Here is a 23,423-nt window from a genome sequence, read left to right on the forward strand (position 1 = left end):
TCGTAGCACATAGACCTCGGTGCTGTTTTCCACTCACCATAAACCTTTCTCCAATTTTTATACTGCCTTCCTAACAATCCTGTTTGAAGGCTACTGACCTCCCTGATATTTACGATACTCTCCCACGAAACTGATGCTTCTTGCTTTTTGTTGGCCATTGAGGCTGCATCCTATTTTGACTATTTTGGAAACTGCCACAACGAGACCATCTTTGGTTCTGCTGAAGGGGTATTTACTCCCACGGGGGGCCTTGTAAATAAATGCAGTTCAAATTCAAGGTTAGGACTCAGAAGTTACTGCCCAGAAATCCATGCATGGTGAAATGACTGACCGTTAAATCCTACTTAGTTCTGTAGCAAAATTCCTTTTGTTTGTGCCTTTAGATTTTTGGGAAAGGTGAAGGGAATCAGAACATGAAATGTTTAACGTTGAGATTATTTGGCTCAGGGATAAAATCCTGCCCTGAATGCACAAAGTGGAGTCTAAGACATTTGCAAAGACACACCGCACAGTTCTACCGGCTCATGATGCTGAAGGCTTTCCTAGACTATGAAGACACTTTGCTGTTATGGCTTAAAACGAGTTCTCAGACATTCAGGAAATCTTGTCAAAATATCTTTCACCCCTTTTAATAAGGGGCATTTGTATTAAGAAGTGTTCCTCCCATGTTCCTTAAGAATTTCCTTACCTGGATCGGTAAACTTGTCGGGCATTTGCCTCCTGCTGACTACTGATTGTTACGAATAGGGATAATTAATATTTAAAATGGCACTCTATGTTTAATTTTCATAGTAAAATGGGCTCCTTACTAGTATTTCTGAGTCATAGTAGGTGTATGTCAGGGACATTTTAATAGGCCTTCATTTGAACTGGAAGTTATTCTTGGCTGTGATTTATAGCCCCACAGACAGGGCCATTCCCTGGCTCTTCTAAGATTCTACAGTGAGGGATTTTATCCTAAATAGAGGAAGTCAATGTTGGAAGCAAGTGCCTTTTAGCTCTGAATTATATCAAGCACTTATTATACCATTTTCCTTAAAACAAAGTAATTAGAAAAGCACCCGAGCAGTACGGGCCACGTCCTGTGCCAGGCGGTATGAGCAATTTGCAGAGAGGACAGCAGGTCAGAAGCGTATGCTGAGGGGCACCTGGGTGGCTCAGTCGGTTAAGCGTCTGCCTTTGGCTCAAGTCATGATCCCAGGGCCCTGGGATCAAGCCCCGCATTGGGCTCCCTGCTTGGCGGGCGAGGGGAGCCTGCTTCTCCCTCTCCTCCCTGCTTGTGCTCTCTCTCTCAAATAAATAAATAAAATCTTAAAAAAAAAAAAAGAAGGAACATATGCTGAACCAGACAGTGGCCCTGTGGTGACCTTCTACCTCAATACCTTAGTTATTCTCCTTCTTAGAAAAGATCTACTGGGGGGCGCCTGGGTGGCTCAGTTGGTTAAGCGACTGCCTTCGGCTCAGGTCATGATCCTGGAGTTCCAGGATCGAGTCCCGCATCGGGCTCCCTGCTCAGCGGGGAGTCTGCTTCTCCCTCTGACCCTCCTCCCTCTCATGCTCTCTGTCTCTCATTCTCTCTCAAATAAATAAATAAAAAAATCTTAAAAAAAAAAAAGAAAAGATCTACTGGTACGTGCTGTTCATTCTAGTTGCCCTGAGAAGAAAATCATTCAGCCCCTTGACACGCTGAAAGGGGTTTGGTCAGACTTGGGAAAGCATCAAACAAAATGAATCTCTGACGTCTCAGTGGCTCCTTTCTCATCATGTGAGCAATGTGCTCAAAGGGAATCAGCAAATCTTGGCACAGAACTTTCTGAAGGGTTAGTTGTCTGGGTGAAGGAAGGTAAAAGTAGTCAGATTATTACAGTCTCGGCGTTGACAGCTGTATTATCAAAACAGTTAAAAACAGCAAAGAGACCAGTAGAAGGATAACTTTTGAATAGACTGGCAAGTTTTCAAGGTAACCCTGTAGAGTACACATAGCTAGGGAATAGTCTGAAGTCCTGCCTTGCTTTTGTTGATATACAAAGTCCACAGGCGTTGGCCATAAAACCAATTTATCCGTCTTCATTCATCTTTGGCCTAAATCTTCTCCCAGACTGGCTTGTCCAGCTGTTGAGGTCACTTCAGTGCTCTTAAAACATTTCTTTCGGGAAAAGAAAGGACAGTAACTGGAAATGTCCCCTCTCAAAGAATCCTTTGCAACCAGAACTGAAAAGTATATGCTAAAGAAAAGAAACACTAAAACCTCTGAAGCACTAGCAAAGTAAAAACTAGGCAAGCCTTTTCATCCTAAATAGAGGTCTTTTCTAGGTACTCTGTTCACTGAGCACTTGCACAAGCTGGGGCTAGGGCTAGGGCAGTAAGGGTGCTGGACCAGATCCCTGATCTTTGAAAAAGTCAACCGCAGAGAATCTCAGAATTTCCTTCTTTCTTTCTTTCTTTTTTTTTTTTTTAAGATTTTATTTATTTATTTGTCAGAGAGAGAGAGAGAGAGTACAAGCAGGGTGAGGGGGGAGAGGAAGAATCCGACTCCCCGCTGAGCAGGGAGCCTGATGTGGGGCTCGATCCCAGGACCCTGGGATCATGACCTGAGCTGAAGGCAGGCGCTTAACTGACTGAGCCACCCAGGCACCCCGAGAATCTCAGAATTTCATGACTGGTGTCAGAGATGCCTTCGGGAACTCTGCTTGGGACAAATGTCACCAGAAAATACATTTAATCAGAAGAAAGAAATAACCTATCCTGAACAGAGTACCAATCCATACCAAGACAAGGTCTATAAAGAATGATCTATTCTGAGAGCTTTCCTACCTTTTCACCTGTGCTAACTCTTGTCTAAAGCGCACCTTCTGTGTAATGCAGTTTGCAGGACTGCTCAGTCTTTGGGAGTGAAAGCTCCTCATCCAAGCCCCCCAGGGCCCTCCTTTTATCTATACAAGATGCATGGCATCCCAAGAAGGAGGCTTGCAGGGCTCAGCATTCCATGAGATTATCAACTAGCATTTCAGTGAAATTACCAATTCTGGGTTTGCACCAATGACTGAAAAGCTCAAGTACTTTATATAAAATTCACGGGCACCCGAAGCCTAATTTACCATTCAGGTTGATAATTAATGAGCTGCAAACACTCATTTCCTGCACACATGAGCTGCTGCCTCAATCTTACATTTTAATTGGGCTTTCTTTCCCATCTTGTTACTCAAGTATTGATAAACTTTTTAAAGTTTCTTAAAGAAAAAAAAAAAAGCAAGAGACAGTGACAAACAATTTTATAAATAACACAATGGTGATAGCAGCAGAAGCTCCCAACAGCTAACATTTATTGAAGGTCCAGGCTAAGGCTCACATGCATGATCTCCTTTAATCCTCAGACTCCTATGAGACAGGAAGTGTTATCATCATCCTCATCTTAGAGAGGAAATTGGAGCTCTTGGAGGGTAAGTAATTTGCCCAAGATCAGACAGCTATTAAAAGACATAAGCAGGGCTTGAATCTGAGTTTGTCTGATTCCAGAGCCCAACAGCTAATGACACTATCTTATACAGAGATCCAGCATCTATGGTACACAAAACCATCAAAATAGTAAGAAACAATTAAAATGAATAAATATAAAAATATTTGAAAAATTTAAATATAGACAAACATACACAAATAAAAATATACTTAATACATATTAAGATGCAACATACATTTTAAATATAAACGAATAATATAAAAATGTTAAACCTATATAAGTAATGCAACTTATTTTATTGAATTCCTCTATATTGCTTTGTTTTATGGTAGGCCCTAGACTCTTCCCTAATTTCAGCAGTCCTAGGAAAGGAGTCTCTTCAGTATAAAAAGCGGCTAGCATGTCTCACACTGAGTAATAATCTTGCACTGTTTTTGTTAATCTGAATGCATGGGATTCTTGGATGGCATGAGAATGAAGATATGGTTATCTAAAATGGTTACCTGGTTTGGGAAATACTGATTTCCAAAGCTTTAATACAAAATCCACCAAAAACCTGCTTTCTTTCATTTTTCCAACACAGGCCACATAATCATCCTCAGAGCATCAGTGACAGTTCCAGTTCCAAGCGTTACCATAGCAACTGCTTTTGGAAAATGGAAACTAGTATCCGTGAGCAGTGACCTGATACTATAGTAATAACTCATCCATGTCACAGAATCTTCTTCCTTCACACACTTGCATTAATTTTAGCAAGATTTTTGCAAATTGGTTTGGCTTCCAACACTCCTGCAAGGGTTTTCTTCTTTTTCTAAGATTTTAGTGACCCTCTAGTCTAAGAGGATCTCACTACGCGGGATATAATCAAATCCACTGGCAAAGGCAAGCACACATTTTCCTGTGGTCAAAGATGTTTACCATTTGACTTGGAAAAATAAAGTCACCAGACAAGTATGATAGATCAATCTCAATTTTCTGGTTCTCATCTTATATTCATTTGGATCTTATAATTATATTTATTTATTTATTTTAAATTTTTATTGTTATGTTAATCCCCATACATTACATCATTAGTTTTTGATGTAGTGTTCCATGATTCATTGTTTGTGCATAACACCCAGTGCTCCACGCAGAACGTGCCCTCTTTAATACCCATCACCAGGCTAACCCATCCTCCCACCCCTCTCCCCTCTAGAACCCTCAGTTTGTTTTTCAGAGTCCATCGTCTCTCATGGTTCATCTTGGATATTATAATTATATTTAAAGATGATTATTTCTTAGAAACATAAAGGCAAGACAAATATTTAATTTGCTGGACTGTAACAGCCCTGAACAGACTAGAGGTAAGTCCTTCTTTGTTGAAGGAATTAATACATACATTCATCCTTCCCAGGTGACAGCATTCTGTTAAACTGGGTTCAGGATATTTAGATTAATGCTTAAAGTTCTGACAAAATTTTTACCTTTCACTGACGCATCTATAAAAGATAAAAATGCCTCTTGTCATTCAAGAAGGTTCCTTTATAGCTGGAATGTGGCAATTATGATTAAACAACACAAAAGGACTATTTAAGACATATTTGGGTCAAGATTTTTCTATTAATCTGTTTTGTTTCTTCTCAACTACTTCTAGCATTTAATTCATTTCTGCATACGCAGTTTCTCCTAATAAAAAAAAAACAAACCAAAAACCTATGCCTCCTTATTTGAAAAAACTCAGCATCGTCCTTTGCTGAATCTCATAGGGCACGCCCCCCCATATCCTGCCACGGTATAATCTGGGTGCAAATGGAGCCGCTAAGACTGATGTTATGGAATCTGAGATGATAGCTAAACCTGAGGCCTGGAAGTTCAGATTCAGACTACCTGGTTTTGAAAATAAAGAAAATATTCATCGTTCTTAAAAAGATAAGTCTCTAAGGCAATTTATACATAATTCCTAATTAGTTTCACGAAGCCCACTGGGAGACTCAGAAAACTGAAATTGCAGGGACGGTAGGATACAGCAGCCCTTACCTCCTGGAGGTGGTTTGTTTTTGGAGGTGAGGATGACAAAGCCAAATCCTTCATTTTCCTTTCGGTGCAAGACTACATCATAGGCCTCCTGCGGAGCGGGCCTGGCTGGGACCTCTGCTCGGTTCAGGCGGGGCGAGCCATTCTGTGTTGAAAGGAAGGCTTGAGAGCTGTCATCCTCAGGTTGTTTCTCTATAATAAACATGACCAATTCTGATATTTCTGGAACATCACAATTTTTGTTAACTAAAGTGTTTCTGCGCTAAGTCTCTCACAGGAAAATGTAGATTCGAATAACCTATAGCCTAGAGAAACAATCCCCCCACGTGAGCTCTGGACATCATCGGGTGCAGCTGTAGGCTGCACCAGTGGGTCGACAACTTCAATACTCTGCCAGTGTATAACCGAAGAATGGGAGGTCTTCTCATTTTAAAGGAAGCTTTTCGAAGCTTCCATGAAAGTTCATGGTAAACCAATTCTTCTTGAAATTGTCTTAATTCCAGCAGGATTCTGACCAGTAATTTAAACAAAAGTTGGTAATGAAAACTGACCCGGTACACTTCCTTTTAAAATCAATGTTAAATATAACTTAGTGCAGGACGAAGGTTATATATATTTTATATATATAATATATAAAATATAAAATATATATACAATAAATTATATTATTTTTATATTTATATATAATATAAATATAATACATAATAAATATATTTATATATTATATATTATAAATATAATATTATATATATATATATATATATATAATAAAACTGAATAATGTGATGCTGGGGTCACTGCACCAGGGCAGAGGTGCTGCCCCTCACTGGTTGAGAAGTTAGAATGTGTTTTACAGCTGCAATCTTGCTGATTGATGATACCAGATGCGCTAACCATCAGCAGCCCTCCGCCTACCCCGTCCAGCATATGACAAGCTGTCCACATGAAGAGCCAATTTTCCTAGGCATAGAATAGGTCATAGGAATCCCCAGCAAATGGAGAATTAACTTACACCTTTTTTTCTTATTCAAGTATGACATCAGAATTCAAGAAAGAATAACACAAGTTAGTCCTAACTGATTAAAAAAAAAACAGACAAATTTTGTGCCATAATTTGATCCGAGCCATCATTAACAAAATAAGCCGCCCCTGAGGAATACCCACTTCTAAGTGCTCTTTTGGCTCAAAATCTACATGCTTCTGAGATTATGTTTTAGAATTTCAACAAAGTGCTGCCCAACATCCAATCATTAATGAAAAATAAAGGTTTGGTTTTGTTTTGTTTTTGTATAATGCGTGGTTATAATGAATTAGCTAAATGCCTCCAATAATATCAAACTACTACGAAACTTCTTCATGATGCTTTCCGGGAGAGAGCCAGCCTCTGGCTGTAACAACATTTTTTACTGCATGTGTTTATGTTCTGTCTCCAACACAACCAACGCTGCATTAAAATCTGAGTCTCTAAATGCCTGATACTTAGGGAAACAGGCAGGCCTTTCCTTTGGATGTTGCAATCAAAAACACCGTGCCTCATTTTTAAGAGTAATGCAAGTATTCATCAAGTCAACAAACATTCGTTGATGTCCACTCTGTGCTGGGCAGGCACTGTTTTATGTGTGGGGGCACAGCAGTTAACTAAATGCATAAATACCCCTACCTCGATGAGGCTTACACTCTCGTGCTCCAGGGTTGTCTTTTTAAAATCTTAAAGTGGCAAGAATTCACTTCTAAAAATTCTGGTGTAATATTCACAAAGCTACTGATGAGAAAAATGTATTCACAGCCTTATGTAATGGTTTAGACCCTGGGCTCTACAATTAAACTCCCTGTTTTAATCCCTGGCCCTACTACTCACCAGTTATGTGTCTCTCAACCATTCTGTGGGTAACTGTAAAACTGAATAATGACAGGATTTACAGCCTAGTGTTGTAAAGACTAAATAAAAGAATCGGTATGTCTCAGACAGAGTGAAGCACTCAATAAATGTTTTTATTTTTTAATGTTAAATGACATTATATTAAAAATTCTCAAATAGAAACATTCTGCCCTCTTTGAATACTTAGCAATTCATCAGGATCCAAAATTTTTTTATATTCAGCTCAAGGGATCTCTTGGTATGACTAAAAAACTGTATTTGCTTTTAAGAAAACAGACTTTAACTTGATATTCCCGTCTACAATACCACCTTGGCAAAATCTGTCAATACGTTAATATAGTCTTAATACAGAGGCCCAAATTTTGTCTCTTTAATAGTAGTATTATTTCTGGATCCTTTTGACCTTAAATGGCCTTCCATGATGAGGCTCTGGATCACACCAAATGGCTTATCTGACACACTAGGTAACATACTAAAATACCTGCAAAACCATATAGAAAATGGCCTAAGTCTCTTTGTTTCTTGATTAACCTATAAAGCGGGAACAGGCTCACATACCACCATAGAAGATCTTTCTTCTGACAGTTAATAGCACGTGGCCATTTCGAGCCGCCGTTGTCATGAGATCCAAGACTTGTTTGTGAGACTTCCCTTTCACGGGAATCCCATCAATGCACATCAGCTCGTCAGCTGCACGGAGCCGACCATCTTTCTCGGCTGCACCCAGAGGAATGATGGCCCCGATGTAGATCTGATAAGAAAACAAAGTGTAGGTTGGTCTCTACAGTCAACTAAGATCTACTACGACCCTTAAAACTAAGTTAAAGACTTCCTGACCCAGTACTACGCAAACTAATGTATTTTTGCAGTTCAACTATGAACATCTGAGAAAGGTAATATCTTAGAAAGTGACCCTTCTCTAAAAGGGCACTTCACATCACCACACTACATGATCCCTTCTGGATCTTCAGGGATACGTAGACACAAGGTGGAAAATGCAAAGCTGTTCAATAACTTAAAAACTGCCACTATCACTTTTAGCAATACAACAAAAGACACTGAATTCAGAAAATGCAGTTCTGTGGAACAGCTACTAAAAAGTACAAAAAGTGTACTGAATGCAGCAGCAAAGGTTTTCTACACACCGTTCACCGCAGTTGGGATAATTCTCAAGAAACTCCCATTCCATACGGTTACTAGTGGAAATTCAGTATATACAACCCAGAAACATTTCTTGTTCCTAAATCTCAAAGCAGTAGATATATCTCGGGGGAACAGAGTGGCCTGAGGTCCACTTACATCGAGGTAAACAGATCTGGCTCATTTTGTTTGCCGGCAATTAGAATCCTGTTATTAGGGAATCCTGAATGTTTGGGCTAGTTTCAGAGCTGCTAAAACCTGACATTTAAGAGAAGGGTTTCTCCCAAGTTGTTTGATATAAATTCTGAAAATGTCTTAGTCACCACTATATGTACCAACAAAATAGGAAGCATTAAAACAAAATCATGTCTTCCACCAAGAACAATTGCCCTGTATAAGTTGACCTGCCTTGAGCTTTATTTGTCTCTTATAATTGTTTTAACTATAGCCAATATGGCTAATTAGAACATATTTATAATACATAAATCAACTATTCTATCCAGAAATAGAAAGAAGCCTGTCATTTTAACAGGTTATTGTTACTCACCTATCTTCCAAGCATGATAATAATGTCTTTCTTATATCACACAGAAAAAACTTAAATATGTTCTCCAACTCTACAAAGTACATTACTTCTCTGTCATTCAAACTAAGGGCAAAACTTAAAAATAGAAGCCATTACATTTGTTCTCTAAACTTTATGTGAGAATTGTGTACGAAGTTCTGTATTTTAAATGCTTTACAAACCTAACCCTTATGCTTTCTGAACAGAAATATCAATTATTTCATATTTTCCTAGTTTCATAGGTATAGCGGATGAAATGGCACGCAAAGTACTGAGCATGAAAATGTCAACCCATTAATAAGAGTAAGTGACAGAATATGCAAAGGCTCATGCCACCTGTTTATGGAGCATTCAAAGGACAGACCGATGGTGGTAAACAGGATGCTTCTTTCTTAGAGAAGGCAAAGGTCTTAAAATTTAACAAAGGCAAAGGGAAATAAAAATTGAAAATAAGCTGTAGGCACGTAGAGAAAGACAGAAATTAATTACTGCCCAATTTACAGTGGACATATTCAGTTCTAGCTTCAGCCACACCAAGGTAACTGGGAGACCATCACACTAACAGAAATGCAGTTCTTCCTCTCATTCATGAGATGCTTAGAGAAATCAAAATCTTAAAAAAAAAAAAAAAAAAAGAACAAAATCACCCTATTCTACCAAATAGCCCCTAAAAGTTCATAGGAACGGTCAAATTCCGAAGTATGTGAACTTACAGACTGGTCCGGTCCCTCTCCTCCCAGTACCCGGAAGCCAAACCCCGACTCCTGTTTCCGAAGAAAAACATCCAAGTCCTTGGTGTTTGGTGCTAAGGAAAACCAGAAAAATATACAAATAAATAAGTAAAACAAAATACTTTGATTTATTTAAAAAGGATTACAATAAAACAATGCAATTATTTAGTAGGATATTACAGGGTTCAATAAACTATAACCTCAGAACTTTCTTGTAGGTGAAAACTTACACAAGAACATACCACTACATACTAGTACAAAAAAAAGTTCAATCCTAAATCTTTGTTTTCAGCTCTAAACAAAAGTTTGTATTGAGATTGCTCAGAAACATTTACCCCCACTCCCATTATGCTGCCATTAAGTCCTAATGCTTTCAAATCAATGTTGTGATATTAAATACAGAATCATCCAATTTAAGTTTGATATTTGATAGGTAGAAATTATCTAAATTAACATTTGGACAAATCCTAGGAAAAGAGAGCCCATAAAATGCCTTAATTCTACTCCTAAACTAATACCTTTGTTTTTGAAAAGCATTCCATATTCGCTTAGCCTAATTTTGCAAACGGGTATTATTTTAAAAGAAAATAATGATCGCTAACACCTATCATCAGCCCCATTTTCTAGCTGTGGAAACTGAGGCCTAGATAAGTGGCCCAGTGTCAGGCAGCAAGTAAATGGCAGAGCTGAGATTTTGAGCCAACTTGATTTCTAGGGTCCAGGCTCTTCACCCCCCCCATTCTGTCCCCCAAGGGAAGGTCGCATTCATCAGAATATTAAGTCCGGAAAATCTACTTCACAACTAAAATAATTTGACCTTCAAGAAAATATTGATGTTATTGACAAGCAAGAAGTCTTTGCTGGAAACATGTTGAGGAACTACATAAAACCTGAGATACCGTACGGGGTAAATCCTGATAATGTTCCTTAGAAGCAGTCTCTTTTGAGAAATGATTCCTATTAGAATTACAGAACTTTAGGGATAAAAGACTCTGGAACTCAACTCAGTTACTTTATGGGTGCAGCCTAAAGGGGCTGAGTAGTTTCTACCAATACTAAGAATATATCAGGCTATCAATGGCAAGTCAGAAGAAAGGGATTCCCCATAGTTCTATTAATTTAAATTACTGCTTTGCTGTGTTTGCATCTGGTTTTCATCTTTTGGAATATGGCCTGGGCCTATCAAGATAAAGATCTGGAACTGGTTAAATAACTATGAAGTCGATTATACATATTTCCACCTGTGTACAGAGTTTCCAAGGTAGATTTAGATCTATTTCTCAGAAACAAATTAATTTAAAAAAATTAAGCCTACGTAAGCTGCAATTTTACTTTGGAAAAGATTTATCATTTTAAGTAAATTAGCACAAAACTGAATTTCTGTCTTCTGCATGCTCTCTGCTTATCACCTCTCAGCTGAGCTCCTCTGAGCGGTCTACTCTGGTTTCCTCCTCAGGCTGCACACCCTCTGATTTACCATCCCTCTTACTCCCACCAGGAGAATCTCTCTGAAACGCAAGTCCAAGATGATCATCCCTACAAACCATTCCGAGGCTCTCCATCCTTTCTCTGATGGACTCCCGCTTCCTCAGAACGGCCTCGCCCACCCTCTTCAGCCTGCTTGCCCCTGCTCTCCGCTCAGGTTTCCTCTGCCTAATGCACCCAGCCGAACTGGGCTACTTGCAGAACTCGGGCCGGGCAAGGTCAATGTGCAAAGGTTACTCCTGCTTTCCTTCCCTTTTTCTCTGTCTCATAAACACCTCTTCGTCTTTGAAGATGTGGTTCCGGCTTAACTTCCTACGTGAAGCAGGATCTGACACTTCCTACCACCCCCAGTGGTAAAATTGACCATCTCCTCCTTTGGATCCCTGTGAGGCTCATTTGGACTTATTTATACACACTTCTTTGATTACATATTTGTCTTTTCCATTTAGGTTAATCATCTTTTTGGGCACAGGGCCTGTGGAACCTATTTATCTCTATAGTCCTAACACCTACTATGGTGTTAGGAAGATAGTAGGCACTTAATCCCTGGTTTTGAAAAAAAATGGATGAATGAATGTTGAATAGAAATGGAAGAAGCCCAGAGTTATATGAAAATGGGGATGAAGGAATAACTTTTCAATATGGTTTTGAAAGATGGAAAGGTCCCAGTTTTTCAGAAAATTCAAATTGATTTTGTCACATGCTGTCCTGAAATATTCCACAGCTACTTACGTTTATCTTCATATAAAGTCTTCGATTTCAGGTAGACCTCAGAAGGATCCAATTTCGGGGATCCTGACCTGATAATGCTGGGTGGAAAAGGCATAGGCTGGGGAATGGGCTCATTTATGGCCTCTAAACTTCCTGAATTTTCCTTTTTGTCTGTTTTCTGAAATGGAAAAGGGCCTTACTTAGTATTTTAGAAAACCAGATGGTCGATTAGTTCATAAAACTATTGTGTGAACCAGATGTGTCAACTGATGACAGGTGGGGAGGGATATGGCAGGGTCAAAGCCACTGCAAAGTCTTGTAGGAATTTACCTTCATAGCCGTGTGCCCTTGGTTAAAACATATTTAACTTAAATTAGAAAAGATTTATACTGCCGTCAACCGAAGGGCCTGAATTAGTCCTAAGTTTACACGATCTTGCCCTTTCCTCCACCCCCAAGACACAAACGGACTTTGAGAAGAAGATGGGCAAGGACATAACCCAGGGCGGCAGCGTGTGGCAAGAGGGGGGCCCCAAGTGAACAGCCTCGTGAAGCTTTTGATCCACCCCACCTCCCCACTCATTCAATTTAATTCCCAGTGCAGATGTCTGAGATGCCATTCCTGCTCAGAAAATGGAGTAGGAAGTGTTACCTCTAATGTGGGCTATAAAGAGGACACTATGAAAACCCCACATGACCAATTCAAATACATGAAGGAAAAGCGCACAATTGTGCGGGACAATCTGGTAAGGGCAACCAGGGGCATTATGTTCGTATTTTTCCCATTCTTTCCCGAAATAGTAGCCAGGCAAAATGATTTAATAAAATTTGAAAAGAAAAAAAAAAAAAGGATCCAATGAACAGCCTGAGAAAATAAATACGGTTTTGAGAAGAGCCTGTTCTTCTGCATTCTTGCCGGGGGAGGCAGATTAGGGATGTCTGTGATAAAACAATAAATGTGGACTAGGATGCAGGAGGGAGTGGGGTGAGGACGGTCACTGCAACGTGCTGTCCCAGAGTCACTGACCAGACCCCATCGGGTGGCAGGAAGACGAGAGCAGCCTCCTCCCCTCTCCCTGACATGTCCTAGGGTTCTGTCAGAGCAGCGCGAGGTCACTGGTAATAAAACATTAGGGTCACCACGGCTGCACTGGCGTCCATTATGAAATAGAATGGTAGCACGGGAGTTAAAAACAATGACCAGAGGAACCAGAGAAACGTAGAAAAACAGTGCAATTTTAACTACGTAGGCAAAAAAGTATTTCTGTTCACACTGGTTGTAAGTCTATACAAGTGCAGAATGTTTCTTTCCTGTTGAGCCATAAGACAGCAAATTTGTAGAGGATCCTATTGGGTGGATTAGAAAGAATTCACCCATTTTATATCGGTTGGTCTTTCCTTTAATAGCCTATGGTGGATGGTTATGGAAGCCCATCTTTCCATTGCGAGATGACAGACTCCCAATCAAGCAAACTAGAACTAAATTAGGATTGTATATATAATTGTCTTTATAGCCAGACCCACGTAATTGTGGATATTTTGGCAGCTACACGTCTGCCCCAGCCCACTTTCTTTCCTGGCACTGTTTGCTGTACCCTTTTTTAGATCTTATTTGCTATACAGGTCCTTAAATAGGCTACTCAGTTATTCAGAAGAATGCCAAAGAAAACACTGTTACAAGTCTGACAGCCTATCACTTTGATAACAAGCAAATTGAGCACAGAGGCCACAGTTATTCTAGAAAGTCTTGTGTTGTCCATTGTGAGGTTATCTCAATGTGGGTATTTAATGTCCCCAGGAAATGATGTGAAGCTACCGCTCCTTCTCTTTGGGCGTCAGGGAGATGTCACAGGTTTTATTCTCTGCCCTAACATGTAGCCACTTCCTTACCCTTGCTCCTCTGAAACACAAAGAAAGCAGAAGGACTTCGAGGTGGGCACTTCGGTGTCTTCACGCTTTACCATTTAGAAGACAGGGCTGCTGGCAATATGGACCGCTAGCATTCGGTAGAAATACTTAACCAGGAAAGCACGCCTCCTCTCTACCTCACACGCTTCCCCAGAGTTTCTGACACAAGCCCAGGACAGGATGCCTTCTCACTTCTCCCAGTGGATAATCACCACCACAGAGCGCTGCTCTTACGGAGGGGGACACCGTATCTCTCTTGCTGTGTTGGGAAGAAGCATGTGAGGACCACTGTATACTCACCATTTTGGCAGTTTTAGTTGGTGAAGGAGGACCTTAAAAAAAATGAGCCAAATTTTAAAAACAGAGGAAGCATTTCTAGATCACAAATACTGCTCATGTTTATGATAAAACTAGCTTCGATTTCTAGTAGGCTAGTAAATTCTATGGCCAACACCCGCTGTGCGCCAGGCGTCGTACATATATTCTCTCACTTCATTTTTGCGACAGTCCTAAGGCATAAGCATTACTACCACCTTATAGATCAGGTCAACGAAGACTCAAATAGATTACATCACTTCCTCATACCATAGAACAGGTAGCAAGGCAGGAAAATGGCATTACACCCGTGTGACACCAAACTCTGGTCTCTTTGTTAAAGGTGTTGGAATCCTGGATAACTCTCCAGCACTCACGAAGAGATCCGCCCCTTACTCGGAGCACATTCTACCATACCACCCAGAGAAGAAACAAAAATAGTTCAAAGAAATGAGAAAAGTGAAAAATATCCCAATGAAGTTAAACTGCTCATTTGCCTCAAAAATGAAAACTAAAAGCCAGAGAGAGAAGCGTGAAGGGCTAAATTTTATTCTTTAAAATACTAGTCATTCATAGGTAGGGATTTAAGAAAGCCCATCAAAATGCAACTTTATGATTAGTCCTTGGACCTGGATTTATGTCTGCGAGCAGCTCAAGTCAGCTGATGACCCTGGAAAATAAAAATTGTATTTCTCTCACACGAGGACTGTGGGGTTTAATTAACATTTACGGACAGAGACTAAAGCTTAAGAGAAAAGCTTCGTGAGCACGAACTACCATGATTGGTTTACAGAGCGACTGCACACCATCCAACATTTTGCTTATTCACAGAGACGCTAGCTCTTTCAAAACATCCTCAGCACATCACAGAGGCCCAGATGAAGAACCACCGGTGGAAAGCGTCAATTTCTATTACTGCCATCAACAGAGAAAATGAAATTAAGAGGATATATTTCATGTGAAGAAGCACAATACTGTGACTCACTCTAATCACTAAAGCCATAAATCAGATTTTAAAAAGAATATAGAGGGAAGAAAATCCATAATGGACACGAATGAAACCACTAATAACTAAAAAAACTGCTGCAAAAGATACTGCTTATGGAAGCAGTCAGAACCCTAAGGAAAAGGCACACTAATTACCAGTTAAGTCTGCTGGGGAAAAAGAGATTCTGCCCTGGAAGGAAGGACGATTAACAGATACAAATGCATGAACAATGAAGATTTTTCCTTGTGCTTTTACTCACCTCCTCTTAAGATAAGCAATGGTACATCTGCACCTACTGGAAATTGCTTTAGCACCTCTACCACTTGGAGATGTGTTAAATTCTGCACATTTTGATGGTAAATTTCCTTAATTATATCCCCTTTCTGGAGGCCTTGACACCACTGACTATCCAATATCATTTTGACCTTCTGTCCTGTTGGGCTGTCAGCAATTGCAAACCCAAAGCCTTTAGGGCCCTTAATCAGAGGGATAGTCACTAGTTCGGGCTGGGAGCTGCCCGATGATGCCAGGGATGCTCGCTGCTCGCTCGGATCCGATGGCCCATTGAGACGGTCACCGATCAAGGTGGGTCCCGGCTTTCCATTCTGGTCCAGGACCACTGCTCCTGACTTAAAATCCTGAGTATTCATGCAAGTCTCTCCCTTGGTTAATGACTGTCCATTGATGACAGGAGTAGCAGCAACAATGTCCACAACAGGATCTTCATTGTCATCAGGAAGTGGATAACCACGGCATAGGGTGAGGTTGACATACTGATTGACAGGTACCAACTGAAACATCTGGACAACATCTGCATGGGTGTGACCAAGGACACAGCTGCCATTGATGTCTACAATAACATCACCTGTTAAGACATAATCGTATTAAAAATATTAAAACCACCAAGTAAGTTAATGTTTTGTTGGGGTAGGGTGGGCCAAAAATAAATTTATCATCTAAATTTGAGTTCTGGAAACCTCTTACTATTCATCAACTGCTGAAAAGACAGATTTTGAACACAGACACGTCATTCTCCCTTCTGTGGTTCTTCTCTAAAAAGAAGATAAATGTATGAAACCTTAATTACCCTTGCAGCAAAGAGTGATGACCTCAAGCTCAAGGGAATCATTTGAAAAAAAACTGTGAATGCATACTGTCACTGTTAGTATATCCTCTGAGTCACACCTAGGCGGCCACACAAAGCCAGGTTCGTGGCAGCAGGTATTCAGTACATAGAAGAGGAGCAAATAACTCCATCAGCTACTTGGACAAACAGGCGATCTTTCAATACCACCTTCTATTTCTTGATTTTAAGAGGCCAGTAATTACAGGGTACTTAAAAATTCATTCTAGTTTGAAGAATGTAAGGCTGAAGATTAGAATAATGTGACGTTGTTCCTTTGACATCTTTCTTAATCGTAGAGATTTTCAATTTATTGTAATTTCAGATTTCAAAAGGAGAAACAAGCAACAAGAGAATCCAACACAAGCAAAGAATGTATTAAGACACTGAAAAGTCAACTAAACAAATTCTTGTAGAAGTTGGTTTTGCTTTCCTGATTTTACATTATTACGACCACTTTGTGGCAGAATCATTATTATTTGACATTCATCAGTGGTGAATTTTTTTAATGCAGCCTTAACTTTAAAAACCTGCCCTCTAATGTCTCATCCGTTTGCTGCTTTTATTTGAATATGATTATTTAAAAGGTTATTGCCAAATAAAGGTGCTTTAATTTGTTCTGATTGCATGCGGGCCTGAAAAAAATCAACATAAATGGTATTTAAAAACAAACACTAAAGTGTGCAGAAATGTGTTTCATAATCTAAGATGACACAGAAATCAGACTAATAAGAAACAAAGTCTAGACTTTCCCTCCCCTAGTAAAAGTTAATTCCCATGGAAGTATTGTATTGCTATGCAAATCAGACATCAGTTTTAGACAAATCTGCATCTATATTATGAAACCCTGACAGCACATTCAACAGCTACCGAATGTGTTTTGTGGACAAAATGTTAAAAAAAAAAAAAAAAGTCGAAACTGAGAGCTTAAAAATTTTTACTAGTAATTTTACTCTCTAGAGTTTGTTAATCTTACAAAGTCATAAAGAAGAGCGCAAATAATTTTCCTTATAAATGTAACTTTTGATTATTTTAACTTTTCTTGTTTTAAGTCTTAAGTCTCTTGTTTTAAGCTTCGTGTTTTAAGTCTTATTTTAAGTCTTAAGTGGGAAAGCATAATATGAGAGATGCCATATCCTAAATGAAAATAAGTTGATATGCGCCATCAAAAATACCATGGCAGCTGAATCGTCCAAATGGGGGGACACATTTGCATTAGCAAATGGTCTAAGAAGCGACCTTTAGTGGCATAGTAACATCCTCCTAGGAAAAAGTGCTCAAGCCTCCCCCATAACTGTAGCCGTTCTTGAACTTCCGCTAACCCCCTCAGCCCTAAAAACTGTCAGCCATATAAAAATACCTAACAATTACCAAGACTTAGGGAAAACTATAAAAAGGACAGATTTATATGGCTCTCTAAAAATGGTAATTTCATGTTTATAATTCTTAACATAGGAGTTTAATTTTACTAACAACCACAGTAAGACTGAGGAAGCAAAAACCAAACCAAACCAAATCAAACAAAACAAAACTGGGGAAAAAAACTGGGGGACATCACTCGTTCGCTATCACCATAAACATTGCAATGGGTCATTTTTCAAGAAAGATTATAGGTACATGTTAGATTGCTCCCAAAGTACCCTACATCATCGAAGAAAAACTACCAAACAGTTCTCTGAGATGATTAATCAATCTTTATCTTAGCACACTCGAGGAGTTATCTCGAGATGATACAAATTACTCAAAAAAATCAATACATTTAATATGCTTTCTCTAGCCGTACTCTTCTAAAAAATGGCCCTCCTCAAAACTAGTATGCATTGAATTTAGAGGATAAACTATTTTAATACAGGAATCTCCCTCCCCGGTAGTGTAATCTAGTTCTCTCTCTCTCTCTATATAAGCGATATGTATATGTATATATAGTTATTATATATGTAAATACATATTTATTATATATCAGTTTTATAAATATATATGTAAACTAAACCTTTTCACCGTAGTTTTTTTTAATTTAATTAATTAATTTTTTTATTATGTTGTCAGTCATCATCACCGTAGTTCTTATTACAGCATCACTGCTCTTCAAATCTTTCTGAGAAATTCATTACCTGGTGCAATTTTCCCATCCTGAGCTGCAGGACCATCTTTCAGCACATTTTTTACTTGTAAAAACTCATCAGGCCTATCTCCACCAATAATGGTAAAACCAAATCCCATTGTGCTTTTCTTCAATGACGCTCGAATAAGAATGCCCTTCAGCTGGGAGGGATCTCGAGTAAAGTGGGATTTTTCCATATCTGTACCAAAATGAGAAATGGGTTTGAGAACAAAAATAAAAACAATGAACATGGCCCTCAAAGTCAACCTTTAAGAGAGTCTATATGACTTAAATATAACAAACCATAAAGGGAAGCACATTAGAGAGAATCTAATGTTATGAAACAGAATTTAAATTCATCAACTATTAAAAAAAACTTAGCCAATGATGCAGGTGTCTCTCACAGGCCTCCTCTATGTTATTTGAAAGGTAAAAGCACCTACTTTATCACCCCCTTGTTGCTTTGTTCGTACTTTTTCTCAACCCAAAGAGTCCTTCATATGAAGTCAAAATGATGCACCCGCGGGACCACCTTTATTATTAAATTCCTGGTCTTGGACACCATTCAGCTGTACATTTCATTTAAATAAGCATCTACTGAGCTCTACTGAGAAAACACTATTCTGGGAGGATGAAGGCAACTGTCACACACTTATGGAAAAGAATATACTGAGATATACTGAAAACTTTTTATAATTCACAACTCAGGCTTTCCGCAGCCTTCAGTTTGTATCTGATGAAGGCATGAATTCCTGAACTATCAGTAAATAGCTTCACGTTTCTTTCCCTTTTACTCGTGTTCAGTGAATACTTTGGGAAGAAGGCAAACACAGCTCCACTGAAAAGCCTGTTTTTAGAGGTTTCCTCAGATGATCCTAAAACTGAAAGTGATCCATATTTGCAAATAATGAATTTTTACAACTCCTTCTCTTTCCTCTCCTCTCCTCTCTGGCTGCATTAGGGCACTTTTGAGAACCGTGAAAAGATCTAATTGTGCGATTAATAACGTACAAAGCATTGTTTAAATTAACTTTTAAAAAGATGGTCTAACGTTTGCTGCCAAATATTTAATAGTTTTATTGAGATATTATCACATATGATAATCGAGCCACTTAAAGTGTACAAGTCAATGTTGTGCAACCATCACTTAATTTTAGGAACCCCCTGCCCTGAAATCCCCGCGCCCGTTAGCCACTCCCCATCTCTCCCTCACCTGCACTCACACACCCAGTGTTAGGCAATCACTAAGCTACTTTTTGTCTACAGCTCTGCCCAATCTGGATATTTCACATAAATGGAGTCATGGAATATGTGGTCTTTTGAATGATTTCTTTCACTGAGCGTCATGTTTTTGAGGTTCACCTGTGTTTTAGCATGTGTGAGTACTTTATTCCTTTTAATGCCAAGTAATATTCCGCTGTAGGGACATACGCATTTTACTTATCCATTTTTCAGTTAACGGATAGCTGGGTTGTTTCCACTTTTTGGCCGTTACGAGTGATGCTGCTATGACCGTTCATGTACAAGGTTTTGCGTGGACATACATTGTCATTCCTCTTCTGTACATACTAGGACTGGAAGGGCAGCAGTTACCAATAAACCTACAGTAACTGTTTAACGTGTCGAAAAACTGCCACACTTTTCCAAAGAGGCTGCACCATTTCACATTTCCACCGGCATCTATGAGGAATCCGATTTCTCTGTGGTGTGGCCCACGCTGGTTACTGCGTGCTCCCCGGTTCTAGCCGCTCTAGTGGGCATGAGTGGTATCTCGCTGTGGTTTTGGCACTCATTTCCCTAGTGACTTCAACCAACACAGGTGACGTGTTTCATACAGAGCTCACCCTCAGCACTAGTATCGAGCCCAGAGTTATCTGCGTATAGCTGCTGCTGCCCCTCGTGGCGAAGGGTTCTGAGAGGCACACGTTAAAGCCTGTTGCCAGTTAGAAAAGAGTCATCTTTGGGGCTGCCCCATATGGCGGCAGGGACTGAGCAGTGTAAACAGTTCCCTCAAGAGGCAGGGATGACCTGAAGATAATGACAAAGGCAGGCTTGCGGTGGGAGTAGGTCTACTTTATTTGACCTATTCTTTCCAGTTTTGCTGATCTCTTATAAATAAAAGCACTTGACACAAAATAAAGAAATAAATAAAGAAAGGCAAGAAGGAAGGAAGGAAGGAAGGAAGAAAGGAAGGACGGAAGGAAGGAAAGAAGGAAGGAAGGAAGGGAAAGAAAGAAAGAAAAAAGAAAAAGAAAGAAGGAAGGGAAAGAAAGAAAGAAAGAGAAGAGAAGAGAAGAGAAGAGAAGAGAAGAGAAGAGAAGAGAAGAGAAAAGAAAAAGAAAAAAGAAAATCAGCTATTTCAGGCTTCTCAAAGTGGAGGACTAGATTCCAGACGGTAGTGTGTTGACCAGCGTAGACACTATTTTGGGAGGCCTCTCGGAGCTTGGCCAGCCAGCCTGCTCCTGGTGATTTCTCTGTGTACTGCTGAGCTGAGCTCTTGTTGAGCCTCTGACATTCCAACTAGCCACCAGTCTCTGAACAAATATTACTTAAAAAATTATTTGCCACATTCAAAGCCCGTTCAGTCGTGTAAATTGATTACGACTGCCCACTGGGGTTGCCTACCAGGTTGTGGACAAGACCATCTGTTTAATGACCGTGTACATAGGCAATTGAGGACAAAATCTGATGAAATGTACCTTTCTCATTTTTAATTGTGATACTTCAAATATTGTGATACTTCTGGTGAGCTATCTCATGCTCTGGTCCTCGTGAATGCTGGAATAAGACTGGCTCCTGAGGGCGGAACTAGAAAATCGGCATATGATGGATGAGATCCAGATGTTCAAAGGGGGAGGGGGAGTTCTGGCTAATACCTAATTTTGCAAAGTATTAATAAAACAGCCCAAGCTAATGAGAAATTGGTCAGAATTAGGTCTTATCAGAATTAAACACAGAAAAGGGAGAATAAGAAAAGCACAAAGAAACTGTCTTTGATTCTAAAACACCTGATTTTAAATCCAAGCTGTGGGATTTAGTTGAGTGATCTTGGAATGTTATTAGAACTTTTAAAGTCTCAGTTTCTCCATCTATAAAATAGGGATAATAGTACCTAATTCACGGGATTGTTACAGGGATTAGACAGGTCAAGCATCGAAAGCACAGGCAACAGGGCCTGACAAACAGTAAGTGCTCCATAAATGTAGATGAGCACAAACACATACATCCTGGCTCAGAAACTTGAGTACTCCTGTCCTTGTGGCAGGCATCTCCTTGGAATGGATGCATCCAGTGACTGTTAACCAGATGCCATGGAGGCATCTGAGTGGGGACCATAATATTAATAACCTTGTAGAGATATTTTGAGTCTTAGATGAGATGACGTGTATGACGCATCCAATCAAGTACCTGACCCAGTATCTCAATAAATGGTAGCCATCATTCTTCAAGAACTAGCATAACTTCTATCACTTCTAGGAAGTTTTTCTTGCCCTCTCCACAGCCAGATTTAATTTCTCTCTCCTTTGTTGCAACTCTCTCCTTTGTTATGTCTGCTATCATACTGTACTAAAATTAGGTGTCTATTTCCCTGCCTAAATTGTGAGCTCCTGAAAGAAAAAGGCTGAGTCATTATTCTCCTTTTAATGCCCAGCTCATAGGAGAGTGCCTGGTTATCCAGATTAATAACACACACACACACACACACACACACACACACACACACACACACACGCTCCCTGCCCTCAAGGGGCTTAGAGTTTAGTGAGGGAGAGAAGATCTCCCTTGATATGTTTCATGAAGACATGGGCATTCAGGAACTATATGTTATAATACGAAGAACTCTGAATTTAAACTCAGTAAAACTAAGTGCAAATTCTGGCTTGACACTCACTATGATTTTGAACAAAAGGCTTCTCTTTACTAAAGTCTCAGTTTCCTTATTTGCAGGGGGGATTCATGTTTCTCTCCACTTAGTGTCCTCTGTCTACCCTCTTTCAGTCAAAGCTACCAAAACCATTGACTGTACCCTGTCTCTACTTCGTCACCCACCATTCCCTCTCCATTCTACTGCATTTTTACTTCTTTTCCATTTGCTTTTGCAAATGACCTCCACATTGTCAACCTCAGTGTATATTTTTCAATTTCTGCCTTCTGGACTTTTCAGCAACATGGGACATAAACACTCAACTTCTTTTGGAAACTCACTCCTTCTAGTGGCTGCCTCCCCCTAGAACCTCATCTCTTATTACTACCCCACAAATACTCTATGTTCTAGCCATTCCCCTCTGTTCTCTGGGCCCTGGACCACCCTTTCATGCACCTATGGTTTTATACATTCTGTTCCTTCTACCTGGCATGCCTTCTTGCTTCTCTAAAATTATCATCCATCTGATTTAACTTTTCCTGACACTTTAAGATCCACTTCTACTGTGTCCTCTGCTTTGAAAGCTCCTGTGTCCTTGACTTTCTCCACCAAAGAAGAGGTGAGCACTCCCTCCTTTATGCCACCTATTAATATGTTTCTATTAATACAACATGTACATCTCTACTAATAACAATGAAAGCTAGTATTTATTGGCCACCATTTGCCAGATAGCATTGTAAGCACTTCCCACGTATTAATTTGCATGCTCCAAACCACCTTAAGAGGTAAATACTATTCTTATTCCTATTTCACAGATGAAGAAACAGACGCACAGAGTTTTGGGAACTCATCCAAGGTTACACATTTGAGATTCACACCTGCTCCACCCTCTGGACATTTAACTGCTCTCCGAGGATGGCACCTAATACCATATATGGTAACCATTAATTTCCTGCATCAGAATGTGAACTCTTGAGGGCAAGACCTTTCTTACTCCTAATCGTTTTTGAATATCATGTGACTGGCAGAGCACTAGGCATACAGTAGGTGCTCAAAAATATTTGTTAAATAAAAATGCTTGCTAAATCAAATGCAAAACTTAAGTGACAGGACTATGTTTTTGAAGAGGAGCTATAAGAAACA

At 39.6% G+C, this 23,423-nt stretch overlaps 1 protein-coding gene across 3 annotated transcripts in view; it reads right to left on the bottom strand.

The window, feature by feature from the left end:
* Positions 1 to 23,423, bottom strand: part of MAGI3 (membrane associated guanylate kinase, WW and PDZ domain containing 3) — a 237,077-nt gene that overhangs the window by 20,378 nt on the left and 193,276 nt on the right. For all 3 annotated transcript variants that reach the window (XM_036088450.2, XM_078072592.1, XM_036088453.2), the window contains exons 9-15: positions 18,426 to 18,614; positions 15,451 to 16,056; positions 14,189 to 14,220; positions 12,003 to 12,159; positions 9,768 to 9,859; positions 7,908 to 8,100; positions 5,474 to 5,662 (exon numbers count right to left, since the gene is read on the bottom strand). In XM_036088450.2, coding sequence (XP_035944343.2) covers positions 5,474 to 5,662; positions 7,908 to 8,100; positions 9,768 to 9,859; positions 12,003 to 12,159; positions 14,189 to 14,220; positions 15,451 to 16,056; positions 18,426 to 18,614 — 1,458 coding nt within the window. The remainder of the gene's footprint in view (positions 1 to 5,473; positions 5,663 to 7,907; positions 8,101 to 9,767; positions 9,860 to 12,002; positions 12,160 to 14,188; positions 14,221 to 15,450; positions 16,057 to 18,425; positions 18,615 to 23,423) is intronic.

This window comes from Halichoerus grypus, chromosome 5 (assembly GCF_964656455.1).
Source record: "Halichoerus grypus chromosome 5, mHalGry1.hap1.1, whole genome shotgun sequence".
Taxonomy (NCBI): domain Eukaryota; kingdom Metazoa; phylum Chordata; class Mammalia; order Carnivora; family Phocidae; genus Halichoerus; species Halichoerus grypus.